This window comes from Larus michahellis, chromosome 3, assembly GCF_964199755.1.
Source record: "Larus michahellis chromosome 3, bLarMic1.1, whole genome shotgun sequence".
Taxonomy (NCBI): Eukaryota; Metazoa; Chordata; class Aves; order Charadriiformes; family Laridae; genus Larus; species Larus michahellis.
Window position 1 is genome coordinate 50,021,772 of NC_133898.1, and position 22,753 is coordinate 50,044,524.

General features: G+C 40.9%; 1 protein-coding gene across 1 annotated transcript in view; it reads right to left on the bottom strand.

Moving 5' to 3' along the window:
* The window catches only part of KCNK1 (potassium two pore domain channel subfamily K member 1), a 34,986-nt gene extending 12,657 nt beyond the window's left edge, over positions 1 to 22,329 (bottom strand). Inside the window, exon 1 of the mRNA XM_074580105.1 lies at positions 21,755 to 22,329. Coding sequence (XP_074436206.1) covers positions 21,755 to 22,109 — 355 coding nt within the window. The 5' untranslated portion in view covers positions 22,110 to 22,329. The remainder of the gene's footprint in view (positions 1 to 21,754) is intronic.
* Positions 22,330 to 22,753: the final 424 nt, after the last annotated feature.

The window sequence follows — 22,753 nt, forward strand, 5'->3', positions numbered from 1 at the left end:
ACCTATTCAGATGTTATGTTTTGCTGCCTCCTCAGTTGAGCTAATGGAACCGGTTTTGTGTGCATAGGAGGAAGATAAGGAGGTGCTGTAAACTGAACTGATGAAGTTATCTGGATTTAAAAGAAAAAAAAGAAGGAGGGAAAGTGAGGAGGAGATTTGTTTGAAACTTAGTTCCTTTCACTAATTAAAGGTTACAGCACAGTCCTCAAAGAGTTGCATGGGGATAATTAGGGAGGCGACAAAGGGTGTGGCAGAAACCTCTTAAACCAGCTTTGCCACTGAAGAAAACATTCATTAGGTCCATCCTCACACAGCACCAGTAAGGGTGATTTAAACTTCCAGCTGAGGTGATTTAGTATGGTACTATTCCAGCTCCCTTCAATAACAATATATCCCTCAAACCTCACTAGAATAAAAGTGCTAAAATCACAATTAAACAATTAAATTAACCATGGGGATTAGATCTTCCCCGTAACAATCTCTCACCTAATCACTTCTCAAAATAGAATTGTTTTGGTTTACCAATTTCTAATGTCAAGGGACTTCCAAAGAAAAAAAAAAAAAGACGACGTATTCCCAACACATTGATTTGTGTGTAGCTACTAATGGTACATGGTTTCAGTTCCTTCTGAGACTGTCCTTTGCTGCCACTAGTTATCAAAGACTGCCAATTCCTCAGACTATGTCCTGCTAGCTAGGTTTTGAGTTGCCTTGGAAAGGAACAGGTTCATATAATCAGCTCACAAGTGTCACCTGCTGCACCAAGAAAGACTGAAATGGCTTTGAACACAGTCAGTTTAGCAATAAGGTTGTATGAGTAATTTGGCTGGCTGTCAGCAACATCTGAACCCAAGAAACAAGCCAATGGCATGGATATATTGGCTTCTGCATTCAAAGCCAATTTCAAAACCAGTTTCTACCAGAACAGCTGTACATTGGAACATTTATATCTTGCAAAGCATATAAAGTCTGCTACATCCATTCCTGCATAGGAAGCAATATTTTACCTGCCCAAACGAACCAAGCTAGAAACTGCATCCACAGACACTGGGAAAAGGGGACGCTGATAAAGGAAACTGTGGAAAATGTTTGTATGAGTACAAGGGATACTTACACACTATTTACGTGAATACATTGAGATAAACAGCTTGCTTTATCGTCTTATATTTGGTATTGTTTAAACTTGCCAGCACTGGTACAAATCCTTGGGCAAACACTGATGTTCAGTTCCTGTTCTGACTAATGTGATCTAGGTCAGCCTAAACTACCAGTGTGACAGTGGATACAGCTACGTATTGACATGCAACACATCCACTTTCAGAAAGCATAGCAACTGTTAATCAAAACTAACTAACTATATAAATAAACCAAACATCTCATGCTGGGAGCAGTAGTAGTAATGATTCCAGTTTCCTAGTGAGTATGTTCTTAGGCCTCTGAGAAGTTATCTCCCCTTTCCTGCAATAAACCCAATCCCAACTCCATGCCTTCTCGTGAGTCCCACATGAAGAGAGAGCAAAAGCTCTTACTGATCTGGACCTATGCATGGGGTGGCACTTCTGGTGGAAAAATCACTTCTATAGAAATAAAATAAATAATTACCCATATAAAAATACATTAAAATTCAGTATTTAACAAATGTTTTGTGTATATAATACTGTTTAAAAATACATGTAATAAAGATTTAGAACTTAATACATGAATATGTAAAACTAAATTAAAACTCGTATGGAAGTATTTCATATATCCCACAATAAATATCACTACTGTTTATATTCTTTTAAGTTATTGTACACTTATTGTGCTACCAAAACAGAATAAAATTATTTCCTTGCCCTCAAAACATGTAACTTCAATATAAAATATAAGGCAACCAGTGAACACGAATGGAAAGATGGAAAAGAACGAGATGACACCAGGCAGCGTGCGACACAACAGCAGCCATATGCCACCTGCATCATCAATACTTAACCTACCCTTTCAGATATTTATAGAAATTGATGAGTTCCCCCCAAGCCTTCTCTTCTCCAGGCTCAACAGTCCCAGTGTCTCCCACTCCTCATAGGAGAGACACTCCAGTCCCTTCATCACCTCAGTGGCCCTTCGCTGGACTCTCTCCAGTAGCTCCATATCTTTTTTTGTACTGGGGAGCCCTGAACTGGACCCAGCACTCCAGGTGTGGCCTCACCAGTACTAAGTAGGGGGGGAGGATCACCTCCTTTGACCTGCTGGCAGCGCTCCTAATACAGCCCAGGATGCCATTAGCCCTCTTTGCCACCAGGTCATGTTGCTGGCTCTCCTTTGGCCATCAATTATGCAAGGAAAATGGAAAGTGCATTAGGTCTTTTCAGATGAGTTTAACAATCAGGACCAGAATAAAACCATATATTGTGTATCTGTTTATTTTCTTAACTATAGACAGATTACAGTGCCATTTGTTTATAACAAGAACTCCTGTATCCTTTTTGCTATTATAAGTCCACTTACAATTTTCTAGAGTAATACATGCCGTCCCCTTCTGCAGCGCAGTAGTTCTGGGAGCTCCCAAGTTCCAAAAAACATTTTTTAATTCAAAAATTATGACACAGAAATCCTTACATTATTCATGTTTACCATTAACCCATTTCTAAGATCTCCATGGAATATTCTTTTTTCTTTCCAGCTAGGAAATGTGTTAAGATGGTTGTTGCCTTTGCTCCAACCTAGCTGCCGATACCGGAGAATTGTCTGTTCAAGGAGAAATTTGTGTATCCTGGTACTATATTAAGATTGCTATGCATCTTTATATATAAACGTGAGATATAGGAGGTGAGAATATTGACGTTGTGGCTGGACATGTCTTTATAATTCCTTATTTTTTTTTTTAATGTACCAATTATGCATCAGGAGGAACTGTTGTCACTTTAAATATTCGAGACAAATGACAATAAAGCACAAATAACCTTTTATTTCTGTCTTCAAATTCTGACAGATTTTCATATGAATTATTATAAATATTTTCTCTCATGTCGAGATGAAAATATAGGCAGGTCTTTTCAAACTAGGAAAAAACCCAACACACGTTCATGAAGACTTATGAAGAATAGCTTTGTTTTGTTTCCCCCTATTTCCACCTATGAGTTTGCTGCTCTTGTGATACAAAAGCACTAATATAAAAATGCATGTTAAAAACACTTTTCAATACAATTGGAGTGACAAAACATAAAGCAGTACAAGTACTCTGTTGTCATTTCAATCAGGAAGAGAAAAAAAATGCAGTCAGTGAAGGGGGACCCCTGGAAATTATATATTTATAGATGGTAATTTTCCATTTAAGAAGCACGATCATTTTCAATAATCTTCACGTCCCACAGAGGCAGTAGGAGATATTACAAGATGTCATTAAAAAAAAAGAAAAGGTTTTGTGTTGTTGGACTTGTCAGCAAAACTAGTCCTTTAAAACATGAAAATAGTTTGGTTGCAACAGGAACTGAGATCTCATTCTGAAAACCTCATCTGAATGTAATGAAAAAAAGCAACATTTGATCATATGACTTAAAGGATCAAGTATCTTCCAATTCCTGCCCAGAAACAATTATTTTGACTATTGGAATATAAAGTATAGCAACAGAAAAAAATAAATGAAAATTTAAGAAAAAAAAAAAAGGATTGCATAGTCACCTTGTTTACAGTAGTATTACAGCATAGTAAATGTGGATCCATAAAATAGAATACTTGGCAGCACGGACCTAAATTCATTGTTATATTTAGGGAAGCCAGGGTTTACTTCAGATTTGCTCCACTCTGTTCTCAAAGACTGGATGCCCAGCCATAGCTGAGGTGTGCTTCACTGCTCTCCAAGAAAAGAAGTCCAGTCGGCACACTCCAAATATGCTCGAAAAGTGTGAGCCAGAATTGGGAATGATATGGAGATCTGTTTCAGCAGTGCACTTTTGATCTGAACCAAAACACTACTGCAGGACCAAGAAATCTGGCAGCCTTCAGAGTCCAAAATAGAAGTCAACAACGTTTCTCTAGCATCAGCTCCTGCACTCACGTTCAAGCAGGGCCATGCCAGAGTGCCTTAAAACTGCAGGTCCCCATACACGAAGTGTTTCCTCTTCCTGACAGGCTCCAGATTTTTTGTAGGAAAGACTTTCACTTGTAGTTTCTGAATTGCCATCATGACTCAGTAAGATGAGTGATGACAGTATTAACAGTCTGTGAGGCTACCTGAACCACAGGTAACGCAAGAACATACAAAGATGCTTCATGAAGGGAAAGGAAACTAGACATAACTCAGGGCCAAACCAAAAAAATGCTAATATTTTCTAATTCTGACCCAGATATTATACTCTTCCTTTCATCAGAAAGTTCATCCATGTCTCGCTCACACCACCATGCAAGGCAATGCACGCCAGATGCAAAGACTATCGTCTGACGGGCATACTGAATGGCTAGCAAGCAGTAACATTTTGACCATTTATAGTGACTGCTGTTTTAGCCAGTATTTACCCATAGTTACTAGTTAACGAAGGAAGTGAAAAACATTACAACCGTATAGCAGTGATGCTAATGATGAAGTCATACCATACCATACCAGCATTTAAGATCCATGTCTTGGAGGGGGGGAAGGAGGCAAGTAGGAATACTCAGTACAGATTCTGCATAGTAGAAGGATGTGTTGTACTAGAGCAGCACAACGGTAGATGGAATCCACTGCACAGGAATCAAACACAGATAAAGAAGTACGGAAATTAGTATGTCCCTCCCACATCCGAGATGATTATCAGCAAGCGTTTGGTAAAATACTATCTTTTCTGTATCAGAGAGAAATACAACTGAAGAGAGAATCGCGTTTAGTGGAAAACGAGAGCGTTCTTCCATGCCACTGCCTGACACTGGATCTTGCTAATGCTGCCTGGATACGTTATATATGAGTAAAGCAGATATTATCAACCCAACAGAACTGTTAGACCCTTCCAGCACAGTCTACACGAAAGCACGCATTGCTCGCCACCAAAAAGGGACCTACCATGTGCAAGACAAGGGTGGCAGGACTTCAGGTGAGGCACATACTCCATTCCAGGGCTAGTAAACGTGTCTTTAGAAAAGGCATGCTCTCTGCAGGAAGAGCTTGGGTTCTCCAGGCACTCAGCTGGCAAAGCTTTCCCACTTACCCTGCAAGAGCAGACTTTTCAAACCCTAGCTGTAAGCTACACAGCTCCTACCAAACTGTCCATTGAGAAACTCCTTTTTGTTGTGACACGCTAAACCTCCAGCCTGACATGAGGTTCACGTGGGCTGGACCTCTGCTCCCACAGAGCCATGACAACTTCAGTCATGTTTTTTTTGAAGCGTTGTGCCATTAAAGACTTCGTGCCCTGCGTTTGCATGGCTTCACACTGTGCTCGAGGCGGGAGCAAAGACTGAACATGACAGCGCATTCAGCAGACACAGGTCTGCTAAACCTCTGTGGCAAAGCATTCAGGTTTTACTTCTATCACAGATGATAGTCAAGAGATATGCATGCATTTCTGAGTTTGCTGTTTGGGTTTCTTGTTGTTTTTCAAAATTAACAGCACTATGTATATTTTTTTTAAACCTGAAGTCTTTATATTAGAACTTGATTCCTTTTAGTGTTATCCTGTATTTAAGGGTTAAACTGCAATCAAAACAGGACTGGATATTGCGGTTTTTTTTTCCTCCCCCCCACAAACCTCTCAATAACAGCACATCTCTAGAAATACCTATCCAAAACTCCAAAACAAAAACATCACATCTTTAGATCTGCCTCTAGCAAAGATTTAGCATAAGTAAACACGTATCTTGTTTCAACAGTTATTTTCCCTGCTATCTCAGATTCATTTTTCAATGGAAAAAATGAAAATGAAGAAGTCTGCTGAATAAAATCCACCCAACAGGTCAAAAGCAAGGTGAGACCTCCTGAGGGCTCCTCTGAGAATTCAGCCAGGAACATTCCAATTATTCCTTTATTGGTTTAACTGCCCGCTAGGCAACAGATGGTCAAAAATCTGTATCAAAGTAGGGGCTGCAGCATCGGACTATTTTATTATGAATGTTTCCTGATAGAACTCTGTAAGTCTCAAAAATTTAGATTTGATAAAAGAGAAATATGAATGAGCTTTATTAGGAAAGCTTTACTTGTAGTCCTCTGAAGCATTAGAAAATAATACAAGGTTTTGTGCTGGTCTTTTGTTATGGGTTTTTGCACCGTTATGTTTAGCAACATTCACACTATAACAGATTTTTAAAGCCACTGATCACAAAGATGAACATGCAATCAATAAAACAGGTTCATTAAAAACCTTTTTATGAAACTCAAAACCAACTTCAAGGTATTGAAAGGGGTAAAAGCCCTTCTGCAGTTTTTCCCGGGATTCACATCCTTAAATATTCAATGTAGGAAAAAAAATCTTAACCTGAAAGGTATTTTGGCAGAGAGATCAGGAAAGAGAAAAATAACATTATCAACTAAATTCAGCCTGTAGATTCTCCATGATAGTTATCTTCTCATTTCTTTTGTTAATTTGCTAAAGCTTGATGAGACTTTCATATTGACCACAGAATAAAGGTGATATGTCTTACAAAACAGCAATAACTTTCAGATTTTGTCTTTAGATATGGCAGTCTGCACCTATGGGAAAATTCATTTAGCAGGTAAATTGCATTTAGCACCTAACTGGCAGTGAAGCTGAGAGGACACACACGTTCTGGAGACTGGATGGAGCTTTTTCCTCCCAGAAAAAGCCTGGAACCATGGTTTCATGTCATGCTGCAACTTTCTCTCTCCCCACCTCCCCTAACATTCCTGCAACAGATTTTGAAGTTCTATCAATTACTTCAGCTTCCACCACTTGAAAGACCTTGTTTATGCATGGTGTACCACAGGGATGTGCCAGCTGCCTCTGCTGAGCCCAGCACCTGTGCAGTATGGTACTCCACTTGAAGTCTGGTGTGGGTTTATTGCAAAGAGGTTTCTAAAAAATTGATAATTTGCACCTGTTACCATCCCAAATGCACCTTGGGATGTGTCAAAAGCTTTGAATGTGTTGCAGTGGCACTTACCGCAATGCTTTAATCACGTATCCAATTAGGGAAGAATACCTATCTAGTCTTGCTAAGTTATCATTTCTTGCACTGAAATGAGCCACAGTTGTTCTTCCTACCATCTGGGAATAAAAAGAAACAGCCAGCTGCAAATTAGTACGCTCCCCACCTCCAGTTCTGAAATAAAAGTTGCTTTATTTCACCATCAGAAAGAACAGAGCATGAAAACAGTGAATGAACTGGTATTGTGGGCAGTAAGGAATCATCACACGACATTAAGAAATTAGGCCATTTCATGGTGTGGAGTTAAAATCAAATCTGTAAGCAGCATCTTTGCACTAAAATGCAACCTCACATAGAAGGAAGTGTTATCTACTAGATACAGCAGGGGAATAGGAATTTATACTTCTAATCTTGTTATTGATTTAACATGTGGAACTCAGGGAAATTACTAGCATCAGCTCCCTTGTTTGGCAGAGGAAGACACATAGTCCTTACCTATCTTTGTAAGATACTTCAATATTTCATATGTAAATCAAACAAACATCATAATGCATTTGCATACAAATAAATCCTAGTTCTGTCTTCTAACAGCTATTTCTCAGAAACATGAAGAATTCAACAGCGTAAAGGCAAAATAGAAGCAAATCAATTTAACACAATTAACAAAAATAACTAAAGCAACTAACAAAAACACACAGAATTGAAGTGCATTAGTCTCCACTTTTACACGCGACACATTCCATCTGGAATATTCATTTCTAACTTAAAAATAATAATTAAGCAAAATTAAGAGACAATATTTACACAAGGGCCAAAGTGAGACACTTTTTCTGATGCGATGACTTATTCTAAACTCTAAATCACAGTCCTAAATATGATGCTTGATGGTACTCCGCCATCTAAATACACTCACAGTTTCATGCTCAAAATAGAACATTAATTTGCAAGGCCCAACGGGGAAATACTTCAACTGTTGTTACTGAACCATAAGCAAATTTTATAGATACACTAGTCCTATGGAATCATTCACATGTTTAGGACATCCACATAGCGAACACTAATAGTGGGAACCATAAATTTGATTAGTTACACTGGAATCAGGATGCCCAGGATAATCACAACTATATGTCCTGCCAATAAATAAAGGGAAAGGAAAAGAAAAGAAAGGAACAGCTCTGTAGTTGGACATACTATTTCTGTTCATAAGAGGATGAACCGTAGATGGTTTTGCTTATCTAGGAATTATTTAGAAATAGCAATGTAGCATTTAGAAAGGCAAACTACAGATACAAGATATTTAGCCAGCAATGTAAAGATACAGGGCAACTTAAATGATGTGTGGTTTTCAAACACTATTATCTGTTTAGATGAATGATAATTTATTTTAAAATGGTGAACCTCTCTTCAGTTTGTTAGAGAAATATCTCTTGGTGGGGTATTTGATGTTTCCACAAATTCTTACAGCTATAGGATGATTTTCCTAGTGAAAATATATAATTCTAACCTCTTAGGGACAGAGTAAGATAGCCCTGCATATAATGAAAGCAGGCAGCATTAAATCAGTAGGACGATTCACCAAAAACACACCAACTGCTCAGTCACAATTCCGGACCCAACATATCAGTCAAGCACCGTCAACACTCACCAATGATTTTGAGTCCATTTCCTTAAATCCCATTATGTTAAGGTAGCACACATATCAGAAACGCTTAGCAATCATTCAGGCTGAAGACTGAATCATACTAAGATTTCTCACGTTCAGCACCCTCCTGTCGTCAGTGCTTGCGTTTGAGAACTGTGACCAACGTGAAAAAGTCTGGATGGATGCAGCCTGTGACTCTCCAGGGAAAGTGGGATGCTGTAAGTGGCACCTCTTAGACCTCAATATAAAAGGAAGGGGAATGTTAAATGGTTGGTAATTCCAAAATAAAGGCTTAGCACTGAATAGCCTGGAGCAGCAATGTGTAAATTGATAATTAACACATCTTTGCAAGTATCTGTCCCTATGAACACATCCAATTTCTTGTAATTGTCAATGATCAGAATCTGTAAGCTAGTTACAGTAACTAAACACAACAACATGACTGCGTTAATTCCTTACTAGCTTCAAAGATGATGCAATTTATCACATAACACTAGTTACCTAGTGGGAAAAATTAAAGTTCTCCTTGAGATGTGTTTACCTGAGGTATACTGGACAGATTAGTGGTGGCATCTGTATTAACGAAGAGAAGACCTGTTATGTTTTCAGCTTTGCTAGCTGTCATTTTATTCCTACTTGTAACAATGCTCCTTTACAAGGGGCAACGAGCAATTGTCGGATACATTATCATTACAGGAAACATGTTCTTACGTTGCCAGCTCCTTTCTTACATTTGTTGTTAATTTGGCCATGCATTTTTGATTCTTTCCATGCTTTCACCAAGTTGTTACATGAAACGTCTAACCTAATCCTGGAGTTACTGCTGGGAAAGAAGATCCTTTTCTCGGTCTGGGTCTACCCCCTCTCGCACTGATTGTTTTTCTGGCTGCAATAATTCAGACCAAACCAATCCAGCAGTAATACTTTTCTTCTAGTCTGATAAATTGACTTGGCTTACTGTTGTGGTCCAGCAGGTAACAGTCCTAGCACAGCGAGTAAGACTGGACCATAGGGTGGCAATCAGGAGTCGGAGACATCTTCCTTTCACTGACAGAGCTGTTAGGTAGGCTCAGCCCATTTTGTTTAACATCACCCTGAGCAAACATTTCACTAAGTATAAGGAGAGGCAACCAGCACGCTAAAGCAGAGCAAACACTGCCTTCCCACAAAGGCTACTCACGCATTTGGTAAATTATGAGGCCTGTATTAACTGATGTTTAGTTTGTTTTCTACACAGAATACACAATGAAACAATACCTTAAGAAGGGAGTGGCAATATTTCTGGAGTCTCCATTGAAGGAAAGATACAGAAGTGTGTATTGCACACTTTGATATGGCTTCTGCAAGTACCTATTCAAGCAGCTCCAATTTCCTCTAATATTGCTGAGCCGAAAAACTACTACTAAAGGAAAAGAAAAAAGAATATTCAATGAAAGAAAATGAAAGCCTGCTGAAGTACACCCACAGGATGGGAAATCAGCTTACTGCATGGGAACGCAGCCTAGCAGCATGAGCGGAGAACTGCAAGACAAAACTCACAGGCTCCTGTTCTTAACCATTCTAATGATTCTTACATGATCTTTCACAACTGTTTTTTCTCTTTGTCTTAGTTCATCCTTTTGCAAAAATACATATGGAAATATCACTCTAATCTCACAACATGCAGGAGATAATAAAAGCGCTGTAATCAGTAAAGCAGTTCCTGGTATGCGCCTGCTTCAGGATCTACTGATATGAGGTGTTACAGAAATGGGAAAGATTATCACCTTCTCCCTCATGGCATCTCAGGACACGGTATAATGCAAGGAAACTTCTGTTTGAGATATTGAGAGAGTTTCTGTCTTTTGCTTTGGTTGAGATTCATGGATAATAATAACTTCTAGTGTAAAGCACACTTTCCTCGAAGCAGTGTCCAAAATTCTGTCAGGTGGCAATTACCCCCTGAAAGCATGATCTGAACATTCAGCTGGCTTCCTTTAGCACAAATAGCTGCACTAAAAGACATGACTGAAACATAAATCTTTATCTTTGCACTATAGATAGGCAGAATGTAAATGCATAATAACTCCAATAATGAACTAAGGCAGAAGTTTGCCCTTAGATTTACTCTTTTCTTATCGACAGGAATTGTTAATTCACACAATGTAACATCATGTACTGTTCACAGTTCTTTGCTTGCCCAACTGGACTTGCAGCAGTGGACCAGAAGCCAGGCTGGGGGCCTGGACTTCTCTACAGATGTGCAAATGCACATAGGTAAATTAAACAATCTCTTACCCTCACATGAGAGCGCTTCGTTGCCAACTATTAACCATTCAAATGATTTACAGCATTTTACATTCATTTCTGTGCATCACTCCTACAGTTTACAGTAGCTAGGACTTTCAAAGAGTAACACAATGATGGGTCTTTGAGCCTTAGTCATTTTTGCTATACTGCTGAGTCAGCATTCCAGTACTAAATAAAAATACAGCCATGAAAATAAGTAACAAGACATGCTATGAAGTGTTTAAAAATTAATTGCCCATTAGTAAATCATACAGCCTAGGGATTCCAAAACTATACAAGAGATGGAAGTTCTCCGGTTTGCTTTAGGGTTTTCTCATTTCCTGTAGGCTATAGGCTTCAAAGGGAAAGATCTATGCCATTCTTGTACAGCACGCAGTTGGGAAAACAGCAACTTAAATAATATACAGAGTAGAGATTTCATGGCCTTCTCACATTAATCTGAAATACAACAAGCAGTTTTCAGGGCTTTTTTTTTTGTCCTCCTTTTATGAAGTGAGATGTATAAGATTGTACAATGAAGTCCCCAAGAGTTAAACATCCAAGCTACTTAATTTTTTAGCAGATCTCTGAACACATTGCTACTTTCTGAACACAAGGGTGTTTTTCACTACAGCCTTCTTTAGTATGATCACAGCCTATGGGAAAAGAGGTGAAATCAGGATGTTTGCTTTGCCTTTGATGACTCTGAAGTAACAAATCCCTTTTCAAACTATATTGTAAACAAAGGAGGATGGATACCTACTCTAGCTTGCCTCTGGACTTTGGCACTACTACTGCATGTTGCAATGTCTAAGCCTGCCAATCACATTTTAAAAGCATGACCAAGCGAAATATGTGTTCATACTGTGCCACGTAGGTTTAAAATAACAATGAAAGTAAAAGACCAAGCGTCACATAAGAGACAATTCAGTATGGGCTTTAAAATAAAAACATGCATAAGCCCCATTCCGTGTTCTAGTGCTGCCATCACTTGAGGTCTTCTGAAGGATTACCGTTGCATTGTAATGCTGAGAAATCTTCTCACATTTTGAAATAATTGTAGTTTTAGTATGTATTTAACTCGTGTGTGTAACAAAAAGGGAGAAGTTTCTGAAACAACAGTAAATTTTACAGTCCTTGTTGAGTTGGCTGCCTCCTTTTCTCTTGATGCAGGAGACCTTTTCCCTGCAGTTCTGTGTTTAGTTTAGCTTCAGGATACTCGTGTCACCTTTTACAGACAAGAAGATGCAAAAGCAGATGTGCACTTGTGACAGAATTCCCAGCAGGCTTTAGAGTTATATATTTTTCTGTAGGGCAGACTATTTTTCTTTTTCCCAACAGATCATGTGCTCAGGCTTTTACTCTCACTGCATGTTTCTATATGAAAAGCCTGGTATACAGCTTTTATCAACATTGCGGGAAACACACTGAAACAAATGTGTAACTTATTTGCTATTTTAATCACTTATAGTTGTATCAACTAAATGCAGTGCCTTTACTGTAAACACTGAATGAAGAATATTTAACCTCTAAATAAAATACTTTCAGTAAAGTGGGAAAAAGGATTTCTTTTACAGTCGTTTCAGCATACTACAACTAGCAATATCATACAGCCAGTACAACAAAGAAACTAAGTCCCAAAAATCTAAGTGCTGCCTGGAATGAATTTTCTTTTGCAAAAGCCAGAATTCTGAAGCTAGATTCATCTATCATTAGAATTAAGCTTCTGCTTATAAAAAAATTAAAGGGTAAAGAACAGTACAGTGTATGTCTTAACCCTAGCATTTCAATATTTAATTCTGGTTGGTCCCCCCCACCCTTCAACCAACTCATGTTTCTACTCTTAGAAACCATCTGTGAAGTAGCTACTGCTAAATACTTTAAGGTTATTTAGCTGATTTGATTTAAAAAGTCTTTAACTAATTGAAAGACACAGAAGGAGGTACTCGGATACTACATATAGCATGAAATTCGGAGGTAGGTTTTAACCTTTCATTTTGGATTCTGGAGTTATTTTTAACACCTTCAGAAAATACATTCAGTGTGTGGAACATGAAATGCTCAAGGAGCAAGAGAGATGACAAAACCCCATTTCTCATGGTACTAGTTCTCTCAAAAGCCGCATTTGAGACAATATTAAATTATGCTTGAAAACATTCTGTAAAGTTCTGGTTACTCCAGAAGTTTTCACTTTTTACTTCAGAAGTAAAAAGACACAGAAAGCCTTTGCTCCCTGTTAGTGTAACAACAGTCTGGACTCACAATTTTCAGAAGAAAGATGGAAAAATGATGTTAAAGTTTCTACTGGTAAATAGTATGTAACTTTGTCAGAGGGCACAGCCTCACTTTCTCACACACAAGCACAGCAGTACTCAGAAGACTACTGGGTTGGCTTGTTCAGCTGGCAAAACCTGTTTCCCAGACCAACCTCCTCCCCCCCCAGGCGCTGCTGGGGAATATTGCCTAAGCGACATGGTTGCTTCTGCATCTGCATGCCCCCAGTTCCTCACAGATGCTGTGATACCTTCTGAAGCTGCTTTAGCTACTGGCACAGAATCAGTTTAGAGTACAGACTATGGTAATACCTAGGAAGAAGCATCAGTTATTAAATGTTTGGGGTCTGGTGACAGCTGGTGTACCATTTCGATTCATATGTGCTTTTCCTGCAAGGAAGTTTTCATACTCTGTTTTCAGAGATGAATGTGTATCTTTTTCTTTCCAGGGGAGAGAAAATCCATCTGTTCTTGCAAAAGCCACCCTGATATTTTTCTGAAGCACAGCCACTTGAAAAGCTTTGCTTCATTCATTCCTTTCAGTCCTGGTCTTAACCAGGACCGCTTCACTGTTTTGTCCTCATAAGAAACACAATCTATGTAAGGTTTCAGCTAGGTTCTTAACTGAAAAACAAACTGACACATTTCTCCTCAGGTCTTCTGGGTCATCATCAGTGACTACTCTAGGACTTTGGTTGAATTTTGTACAAATATCATAACCATCAAGCAGCTGACATCAGATCCAGAGAAACACAGAGGAATTTAGATAGCCAATTCCCAAGAAACTTTTTATTGCTATTCTTTAATCCTGAAGGCATCAAAACTCTCACAGGTATCCCAATTTTTCGCAAATTGCTAAAATTCCACTTCTGCACATGGCGAGAAATAGCCTGGTCTTCATAAAGTTTAGCAGTCTGTAGCCTACTTTATAATTAACCTGGACTAGTGGCTAAAGTAGACTTTTCTCCATTATGACGTTCTTCCATCCAAAAACCCCACAGATTATTAAAATGATGATGCAGTGGGCCAAAGTAAAACAAAGAAAGAACAAAAAACAGCTAACAAATAAATGAAAACAGGAGAAACTATGGATTTGAAAGACTTATTTTAAATTACATTCACATAAAAGTGAAAATCCTACTTAGCAATGGTCAGTAACTGCAGGATTTAATTGTTAAGTTTTAGAAGTCCTGCTCTGAAAGCGCATATAACTTTTAGCTTAGGATTTGACTTGGAGATGTCAGTAGAATGGTAATAAAAAATCCAGCTTTGCAAAAGGATTACAAATAGAAACTTTTTAATGAAAGGCAACTTTTTGAGAGACTACTCTCTTCCTTTCAATAAAGATGTAAATATCACAGAACAAAATAAAGCCAGAGTAATAATTAAAAATAATAACAGAGTAACAGGAGGCCATGGAATCCACCTGTGACAAACAGCAAATAATTTTAACATAGCTAAATTAGAAAAAAAACGCAGAGAAACAGCAAAGTTAACACTTACAAAAAGCGAGTCAATAAGCCTAGGGCAAAACACCATTAAGTCAGTCCTGACCCCACTTACACTCTGTGTATCACACAGAGTTCAATGGACTGGGTTTGTGATTTTTTTTTTTTTTTAATTTTTTTTGCATGTGTATTTCAGCAGAGGAACAATGACCCTAGATCTGACATAGAAGGACTACACAGGCAGCGGTTGCAGGCCTTCACCTGTGGAGAGCTGCTGCGCTGGCTCCTCGTCACTGGGGATTTTGCAAGGCAGGTGGAACAGCGAGACAGGAGTGAGGGCAGAGCTTGTAAGAGAGACACTCCATCCATCAGCAGCCAGCACCTCTCCAAATAATAATACGGTCATGCTACTGTATGGCTTCTCCAATTTCTGCCAGGAGATGGTTTTTACTACTCATTGGCCTGTTAATCATAAACATTGGATCAGAGCTACTCTTGCCACCCTTTGTTTCAGCAAGCACAAGCAGGAGTTTGGCACAGCTAATTGCTGTACTCACATAAGAAACCAGCAACTGCCACCCTGCCTGGAACACATGACAGGACAGACACAGATCCCCCTTCTGCTACCACCTATTTCAGCAGGGAAAACAAGAACTTCGTCCCTTTGTCCTGGACACACAAGAGATAATGTGACCGACTGGTCTGCTGGCTGTAACTGTCATCTCTGGTAACTAAAGAGTGACTTGCATCCTGAAGCACAGAGCCTAATATACTTCCCCAAAAGTTTACTGTCATTAATTTTGACAAGTACAGGTATTTTGGAGATATTCATACAAGAGATTTTTGGTTTGTGTTTTTGGTGGGTTTGTTTGTGGTTTGGTTTTTTTTAAAAAACTTGTTAAGTCCCTTCTTTTCTGGTTTTAAATTTTATTTTTTCTTTTAATTTCATTTAATATTCCCATGTTTTTGTGTTCTAAGACAGGGAGACCAGAAGCATCCAACCTACTCTCTCAGTACTTGCCTACAGATTTTCATCTTGCCTCCTCTTACAGGCTTCCTTGTAACATGGTAGTCTTTTTATCTCCTCTTCCTAAAGACAGCTAGAAAACCTTAGTTCAAATCCTCATCCTGAGAATGGCATTAAGCCGAACTCAACTGAAACCTCCCTCATCCCAGGAGACAGCATATTAACCCTGGGGCCAGACTAGAATATGACAGCAGCAAGTCTGGAGCTGTTCTACAGTGTATAAAATATAGGAATTTCCCTGAGAGGAAAGCAGACACACAGGCAGACAGAATGACTCTTTCACTTTGTGTTTATATTGCTTAATCTGAGAGGTGGGACGCCCAGTTCCAGGACAGTCTACTGATCTATATGGAAGGGGACAGCCTCAGGGACAGTCGCTATGACTACCCTGTAGCATTCAACCACTCTACTGGGGCACAGGTTCAAATCCCTCCAAGCAAGGGAGGGAGAAGAATGTGGTTTCTCACATACTAAGTCAGTACCCAAACAGTTGGCCTATTGAATGTAATCCTTCTCCTCTGGCATCTTTCTAAACTTACCTCTTCATTTCCTTTGCTTTTCTTAGGAGCACTCCAGTATAAAAACCACTCTGTTGCAGAGCTCGGCACAGTCTCGCTTTGTCTCCTAGATCATCCCCAGCAAATCACCTTTTCCTGTCGATGTCGTTGCTAAGTAACAAACAACTCTGGAAAGAGAAACAAAGCCCCTTCCCAAAGTTTGGCATCCCCACCCTGGTGAATAGCTGCGATTTGTCACTCCTATTTAAATGATCCATGAGTGCTACAGGCAGAGCAGTAGTACAATGAAGTTTAGTTTTCTGCTGGAGTCAGAGGTGACAACTAGGGAGACTGATGCGAGTTTAAACCATCACAAAGCTTGTATGTTTTCATACAAGAGGCAACAGAGAATCTTACGACAGGTCTCTAGACATAGATTTGGTATGAATTATGAAATGTGTATTTCATAATACACTTCAGTGTGTATTAATGAGCTAACACAGGCAACCTCAGGGACGCAGGCCACATATTCTGGCGCCAGCAAAATAAAATATGCTTTTTACATTAAATTCAAGTATGGGACAAAAAATTCTGCTTTCCTTAAAGCCTCTGTGAACTATCCTCTTTCTAATTAAGTTAAATTCACATTCTTCCGTGAGGTATGAAAGACCCAAGTAGCCTCTTCCACCAGAAGGGCTCTATTGTAAGAGCATATGAATCTTACAAGGGAGCATTACAAAGACATCACGATGCTTTCACGGCATTTCTTAATCTTCCACGGATATGTTAGGATCTGTACTGCACACTAAATATGCACTGGATGGGGAGTCTGTTCCCCTGAGGGGGAAGAAAAGCTAAAAAGACCACTTCTTGACAGAAGAACACGGAGAAAGTGATGGAGACTGGCAGGTTTCTCTCTCCCCAGTCTCTCCATACAGGCTGCACCTTCTTTTGCAGTACATCCACTGACTCCAGCACAATCTCCCAGCCTGCTGTCTTTCATAAAGACATAGTTTAGTTTCTCTTGCAAATCATCAGTAACAATGCTCATGAGAATCAGACCTAACAGAGAATGCCCTTACAAATCAATTTGTATATGCATTAACGTTAACTCCTCATACTGCTTGCCAGGGAGACTCACATAAGCTATTTAACTTGAATGCAAAACTTTCCTGAAAGCCATATTGTTTCTTTACTAGTCCTTCAACCAAACAGTTCCAAGGTAACATCCACTGTCAGCATTTAGCTACAACTACTGCATAGATGTTCCTTACTCTCTTCAGAATCCATCAAGCAGAACTCGGAATTCCGTACATCATGGATCTTGGGCATCATTCCTTGTAACGCAGCAAAATATACCCATTCTCAGCACCAACACTGAAACTGGTACAGGCTAAGTTCTGGAGAAGATGCTGATATTCACTAACCACGTTGCAGATAACCACATTACGGGCTTCAGAAGCAGTGGCATACTAACAGCCCTCTCCTCCCTTCTCTTACTGTCTTGACTCCTGTGGCTCAGTTGAGAGTCCAGCCTGTTCTTAACCAAAAAATGAAAAACATGCATTGCCATCATAGAAGATGCAAACTCTCCTCACTCTTCCTCTGTAAATCCCTAATCGGGACAAGTCTATCCTAGCTTCCTTGTAACGTGTGTCTTGCCAACTCTATCACAACAGAGAAGGATCCAAGCTCTTTCTCAGCATCCCTCTGGTATCCAAGTGTTAAATAAAACCAACAGTCATGTTTGTGATGGAGGCAAAAATACTCAAAGCTGGACAGTCAGAATTCAACTTACGGTCCTTTTGCATAAAAGGCCGTGGGATACCCTTACAGTGAGACGACCCTTTCCAAAAACAAGTGTAAAAATACAGGCCCTAAGTTCATAAATTGGCATCTCCTTTCCTTCAACAAATGGAAGCCCCTTTACTCTTCCTTCATATCTTGCAACACAACCAATATAAATTCCTTTTTTTACTCCATTCTGCTTACAATTCCTGTAGTGCAGTATTGCCATATTGCACCATTATGGGATAAGACCTTTGAGCCTAACAGCACACCAAGAACAGTGAAAACACTACCTGGGAAAGCTAGCACAAGAATTACTTAATTTTTATTGTTAGAAACAAAACACATATTTGTACAGATGGCCCCACAACAAAGCCGACCAGAAATGATTGCTTCAGCAAGCTCATTCATGACATCTAGCACTGAGACAAGCTATGACCACAGATGTGCATAAGGTCATAATTACAGAGTTTCCAAGGCAGATGCTATTTAAATGCACACAACTGTAATTCTTACTGTTTACGTTGTCAGTGATTAATGACCAAATTGCTTCCTCTTGCACACTGCTCATATGGCAACCTGCTCATATGGCACAACTGCTTAAGCTGCACAGGGAGGAATAAAGTTAGAAGAGAAACCTGCTGTTAGCCACTGCTATTATCTGCTGAAGCCTCAGCCCCAGTCCATTTCACTGCCCTTTGTTTGCCTGTCCTTCAAGCAGCTTGTGACTGTCCTGTGACAGTCCATGTGTGCAGCAATATAAATTGCTTTCAATTAACAGTTTGCCTTACTATGTTTATTCAGCCAGATCCCTCCATTTAAGAATTTTTTCCAAATTCTTAACTGGCTTTATCATTTTCTTCGAGGATTTTCTCTAGTTAGTAAGAAGCCAAAGAATATAATAAGGATTGGGGTGGGGGGGGAGGGGAAGAAGTGGAGTTGGGGATGCTAAAATTAAACACTTTCCTTATATAGAAAACTAAAAGGCTGTGAAATAAGCCTTGTCCTCTGTGCAAAGGGTAGGTGTGCGTTTATTTAGATGATGAATGACAAATTCAGTCAGCTGAACACAAGGAACATCCCAGTGCTCCCTGCAATTTCATTGCACTTATCCTAGCAGAGAAGCAAGCCTCAGCTGGTACCATCAGCACCAGGGTTCTCTTTTCTGCATTTGTCCTTACTGTACTTGGCAGAGAGAGCGTGTTTCAGGTGTACAGTTTGGAATAATCCAGCATTGTTTGAATGTTCAAACACTTCCAGACAGCTGTTTGAGATGACGAGGCAGGTTCTGTTTCTTGCTTGTCTTTCACTTTAATGATCATGTCAAAAGATTTGAAAAATTTCTTGCACAGGTGCAGAGTAAATTGGGGGGCAAAAAAACACACCTCAAGAAATCTGTGCTCTCTGGGAAGAGTTTGAACAAGTGTTGGACATACTATATTGGTCTGGATTTACACTTGTCTACTTGCACAAGTTATTATTTATATTAAATAAGAAACAAGTAAAGCTAAAGGCCACTGCACAAACCAAGAAACTGATGGATTTTTATTTTTTTTTTTCTTTGAAAGAGGCCCAACCCAAAGGACTATCAGACATAGAAGGAAGTACCATCATTCAATGCGTGGTCTATTACGTCAGTGATGACTAGATGAACTTCAGTTTCTGAAATTCACAGAAATAATGATATCACGTGCATTTCAGACCTCTGTGTTTTCTAAGCATATGCCTTTTAAGTGGAGTTTTCTAAAAGGTTTTCAATTTGACAATGGTATTTTGTCTTTTCAGTACTTTCCTTGTAGGGCCTCTACGATCAAATCAGCTATGCATGCAGGGCCAGGTTATGCCTTGCCCTTTAGCAGATGTGCAGTGGGAAAGAGATGTTTGTGCCTGAACTGTACCACCAAATACAAATATCCTGTACCTATGCTTTAACAGGCAGTACTAAAGTGTTACCAACTCAGTCCCATTCCCCTTTTTTGATTGATTCATCTCTGAAATGCATATTGCCAAATTTTAAAATAATAAACTACAGAGATTGTGAATTAGATTTTTGTCTGATGAAAAAAATGAGGAATTACATACACCATGCTGTATAAGACCAAACAGAAAAGCAGGACCTTTTTTAATATCCTTTTTTTCAAAGTGCAGGTTATTACTGTATAGAAAAAGTAATTTGAATACAAAAATAGCTCTTGGACAAAATAATTTACATCTTATAGTACAAGTATAACTGATAAGGAATGGAAACAGACATCATAAGGTCAAATGGAAACAGGCATCATAAGGTCACTTCAGCACCTTAAGGTCCATTACAGTTTTACTGAAGGGAAAAATAAAAAAATTAAAAAAGATTTAAACGCCGAATTTAAATTTCACGCTTTTCTCACCAACATTATTACTATACAGTGACTAAAGCTTAGGTATTTATTCACTACAAGCATTTAATTGTCACAAGCATGTCACTTTCTCTCTTCTTACAAATCCTAGTTATTAAAACAAGAGGGGAGGTATTACAGGGACACCCATAACCCCATTTCACTTCTTAAAAAAACCCCACAACTCCTTATAACAAGCAGACAACCTGATCTCTAAACTCAGTGACAACTATTTTTAGGACAGGCGCTGCCTGTTTGAAATCAGTCAGGAAGCACCAAAATAAGATCAAGTAAGTAAATTATTCAATGTCATTATTGATATCAGCTGATTATATTTCCCACAATAGAAAGAATGCTTACGGGGGTGAAGCACTGCATCTTTCATAGTTGCATCAATGTATTGCCAAGACTCGCAGCCCTCTGATTGGACTAATTTTAAGGCGTTTTTTTTTTTTTAAAGCTTTTCTTATTCGAGAAGCCTTTGTTATGTATCGCAGTGAGCCACATTCAAATCACCACAGCCCAGCGCAAATGCCCGCACTCATCCTTTGCAAGAGGGCTGTCCGCCACAATCTTATGGGAAACCGCGGCTGTGGGAAAAATAAGTGCTTATAAAAAACTATGGCCAAGGGGATGTGTCCTCCAGCTTTTCAAAACGCCAATGAAAATTGCTACGGGGGAAGCAAATTGGACTTATCTTTCAGTCTTTCACGTGCCAAGTACTAAGCAGAAATTGAAGGTGAAATACAAAACTGAAAAACCGAAATTTGACTATTATACCCAGGTTAGCAGCCCCCCCCTCCCTTCAGATTGAAAAAAGCGCAAAGGAGGCCAAGAGCTTAATAGAGACACCCCTAAAACCATTTAAAAAAAAAAAAAAAAAAAAAAAAAAAAAACTTCACAGAAAGAGGCGGGCACCCACGGGCTTTTCAAAAGCACCCACATTTTCAAGGGCGGTGGGGAGGGGGAAGTTGGCAACCCGGCTCTTAATGATGAACAGGGTGGGCTTAAAACCCACGGGTGCTGCCTCTTGCATCAAATATTCCCTTCACACCAGAGAGTTTGGAAAGTAAGGATTACTCTGGAGGCCAACTGCCACCGCCGCCCCCCCCCCCCCCCTCACGGCCAGGGCCGCGGGGCTGGTGCGGGGCCGCCGGCCCCGCACCAGCCCCGCGGCCCTGGCCGTGAGGGGGGGGGGGGGGGCGGCGGTGGGCAGAATGTCCACACACACACACAGGCCCTTCTGCCCCCACGCTCCGTGGAAGCCAGCCCCACACCAACCCCTCCACCTCCCCAGCGCGGCCCTGAGGGAGAAGTGGGGTCCGGGCCTCCCCGGAAGGCCTCCGGGCCGCCTCCCCCCCCCCCCGCCCCTCCTTTCCTTACCCGTGGTGGAGAGGACGGTGCTGGCGAAGAAGAGGGAGGAGGTGAAGTCCCAGTTCCAGTTGCCCGAGGCGTTGCTGAGCACCGAGACGCCGTAGTTGCTGGCCTCCAGCACCCGCATGAGGAACTCCTCCAGCTGCCGCTCCGAGAGGCAGGCGTGCTCCTCCAGGAAGCGCTGCTTCAGCTTGCTCAGCTCCTGGCGCAGCAGGTCCTCGTAAGGCAGCTCCACCGAGGAGAAGACCACGGCGCCGAACACCAGGTAGAGCAGGTAACCCAGCGCCAGCAAGGCGAAGCACCAAGCGGAGCGGTGCTGCTCCACCAGCCGCACGCAGGAACTGCCCGCCAGCGACTGCAGCATCTTCCCGAGACGGCGCCCGGGCCGGGCCGCCGAAAGGGGTTGAGGAAGGGGAAAGGGGACGGGGATGGGGAGGTAACGGGGGTGGGGAGGGCCGGTACGGCCGCCGCCTGCCCTCTGTCTCCTGTCTCTCTCTGCGGGCACTGACTTTGAAGGCGCGGAGCGGCGGTGATGTGGCGCTCACGTGGGCGGGCGGCGCAGGTAGCGCGGCTGAGGGGCGGCCTGCTGCCGCCGGCGCAGCGCCCCCACGGCCCGGCCCGGCCGCCTCGCGCCTCTGCCGCCGGGCCAAACGGCGCTTTGTCTCTTTCTTTCTCCTCACCGAGTCACGCGTGGGGGCCCCCGGCTGACGCTGGGTGAAGCCGACCGAGAGCCAGCCCCGCGCTCCCTCCTCGGCGGCCCGGCCTCCCGCCGGGGTTTCTTCCCCTTGTCAGGCAAAAGTGCCTGGAGATTTCCTCCCCTCGCTGCCCCCTCCCCCGTCCCCCTCAGTGAGAAACCCCCCCAAACTGCAATTCTTTCCGCTGCTTTTGGTGGTTTTAGGGGCTTTTTTTTGGTTTTTTTTTTTCCGGTGGTTTTGTTTGGTGTGTTTTTTTCACGTTTGAAAGGGCGCTGGCCAAAGCAGAGGAAGGCAATAACGCGGGAGATGGAGC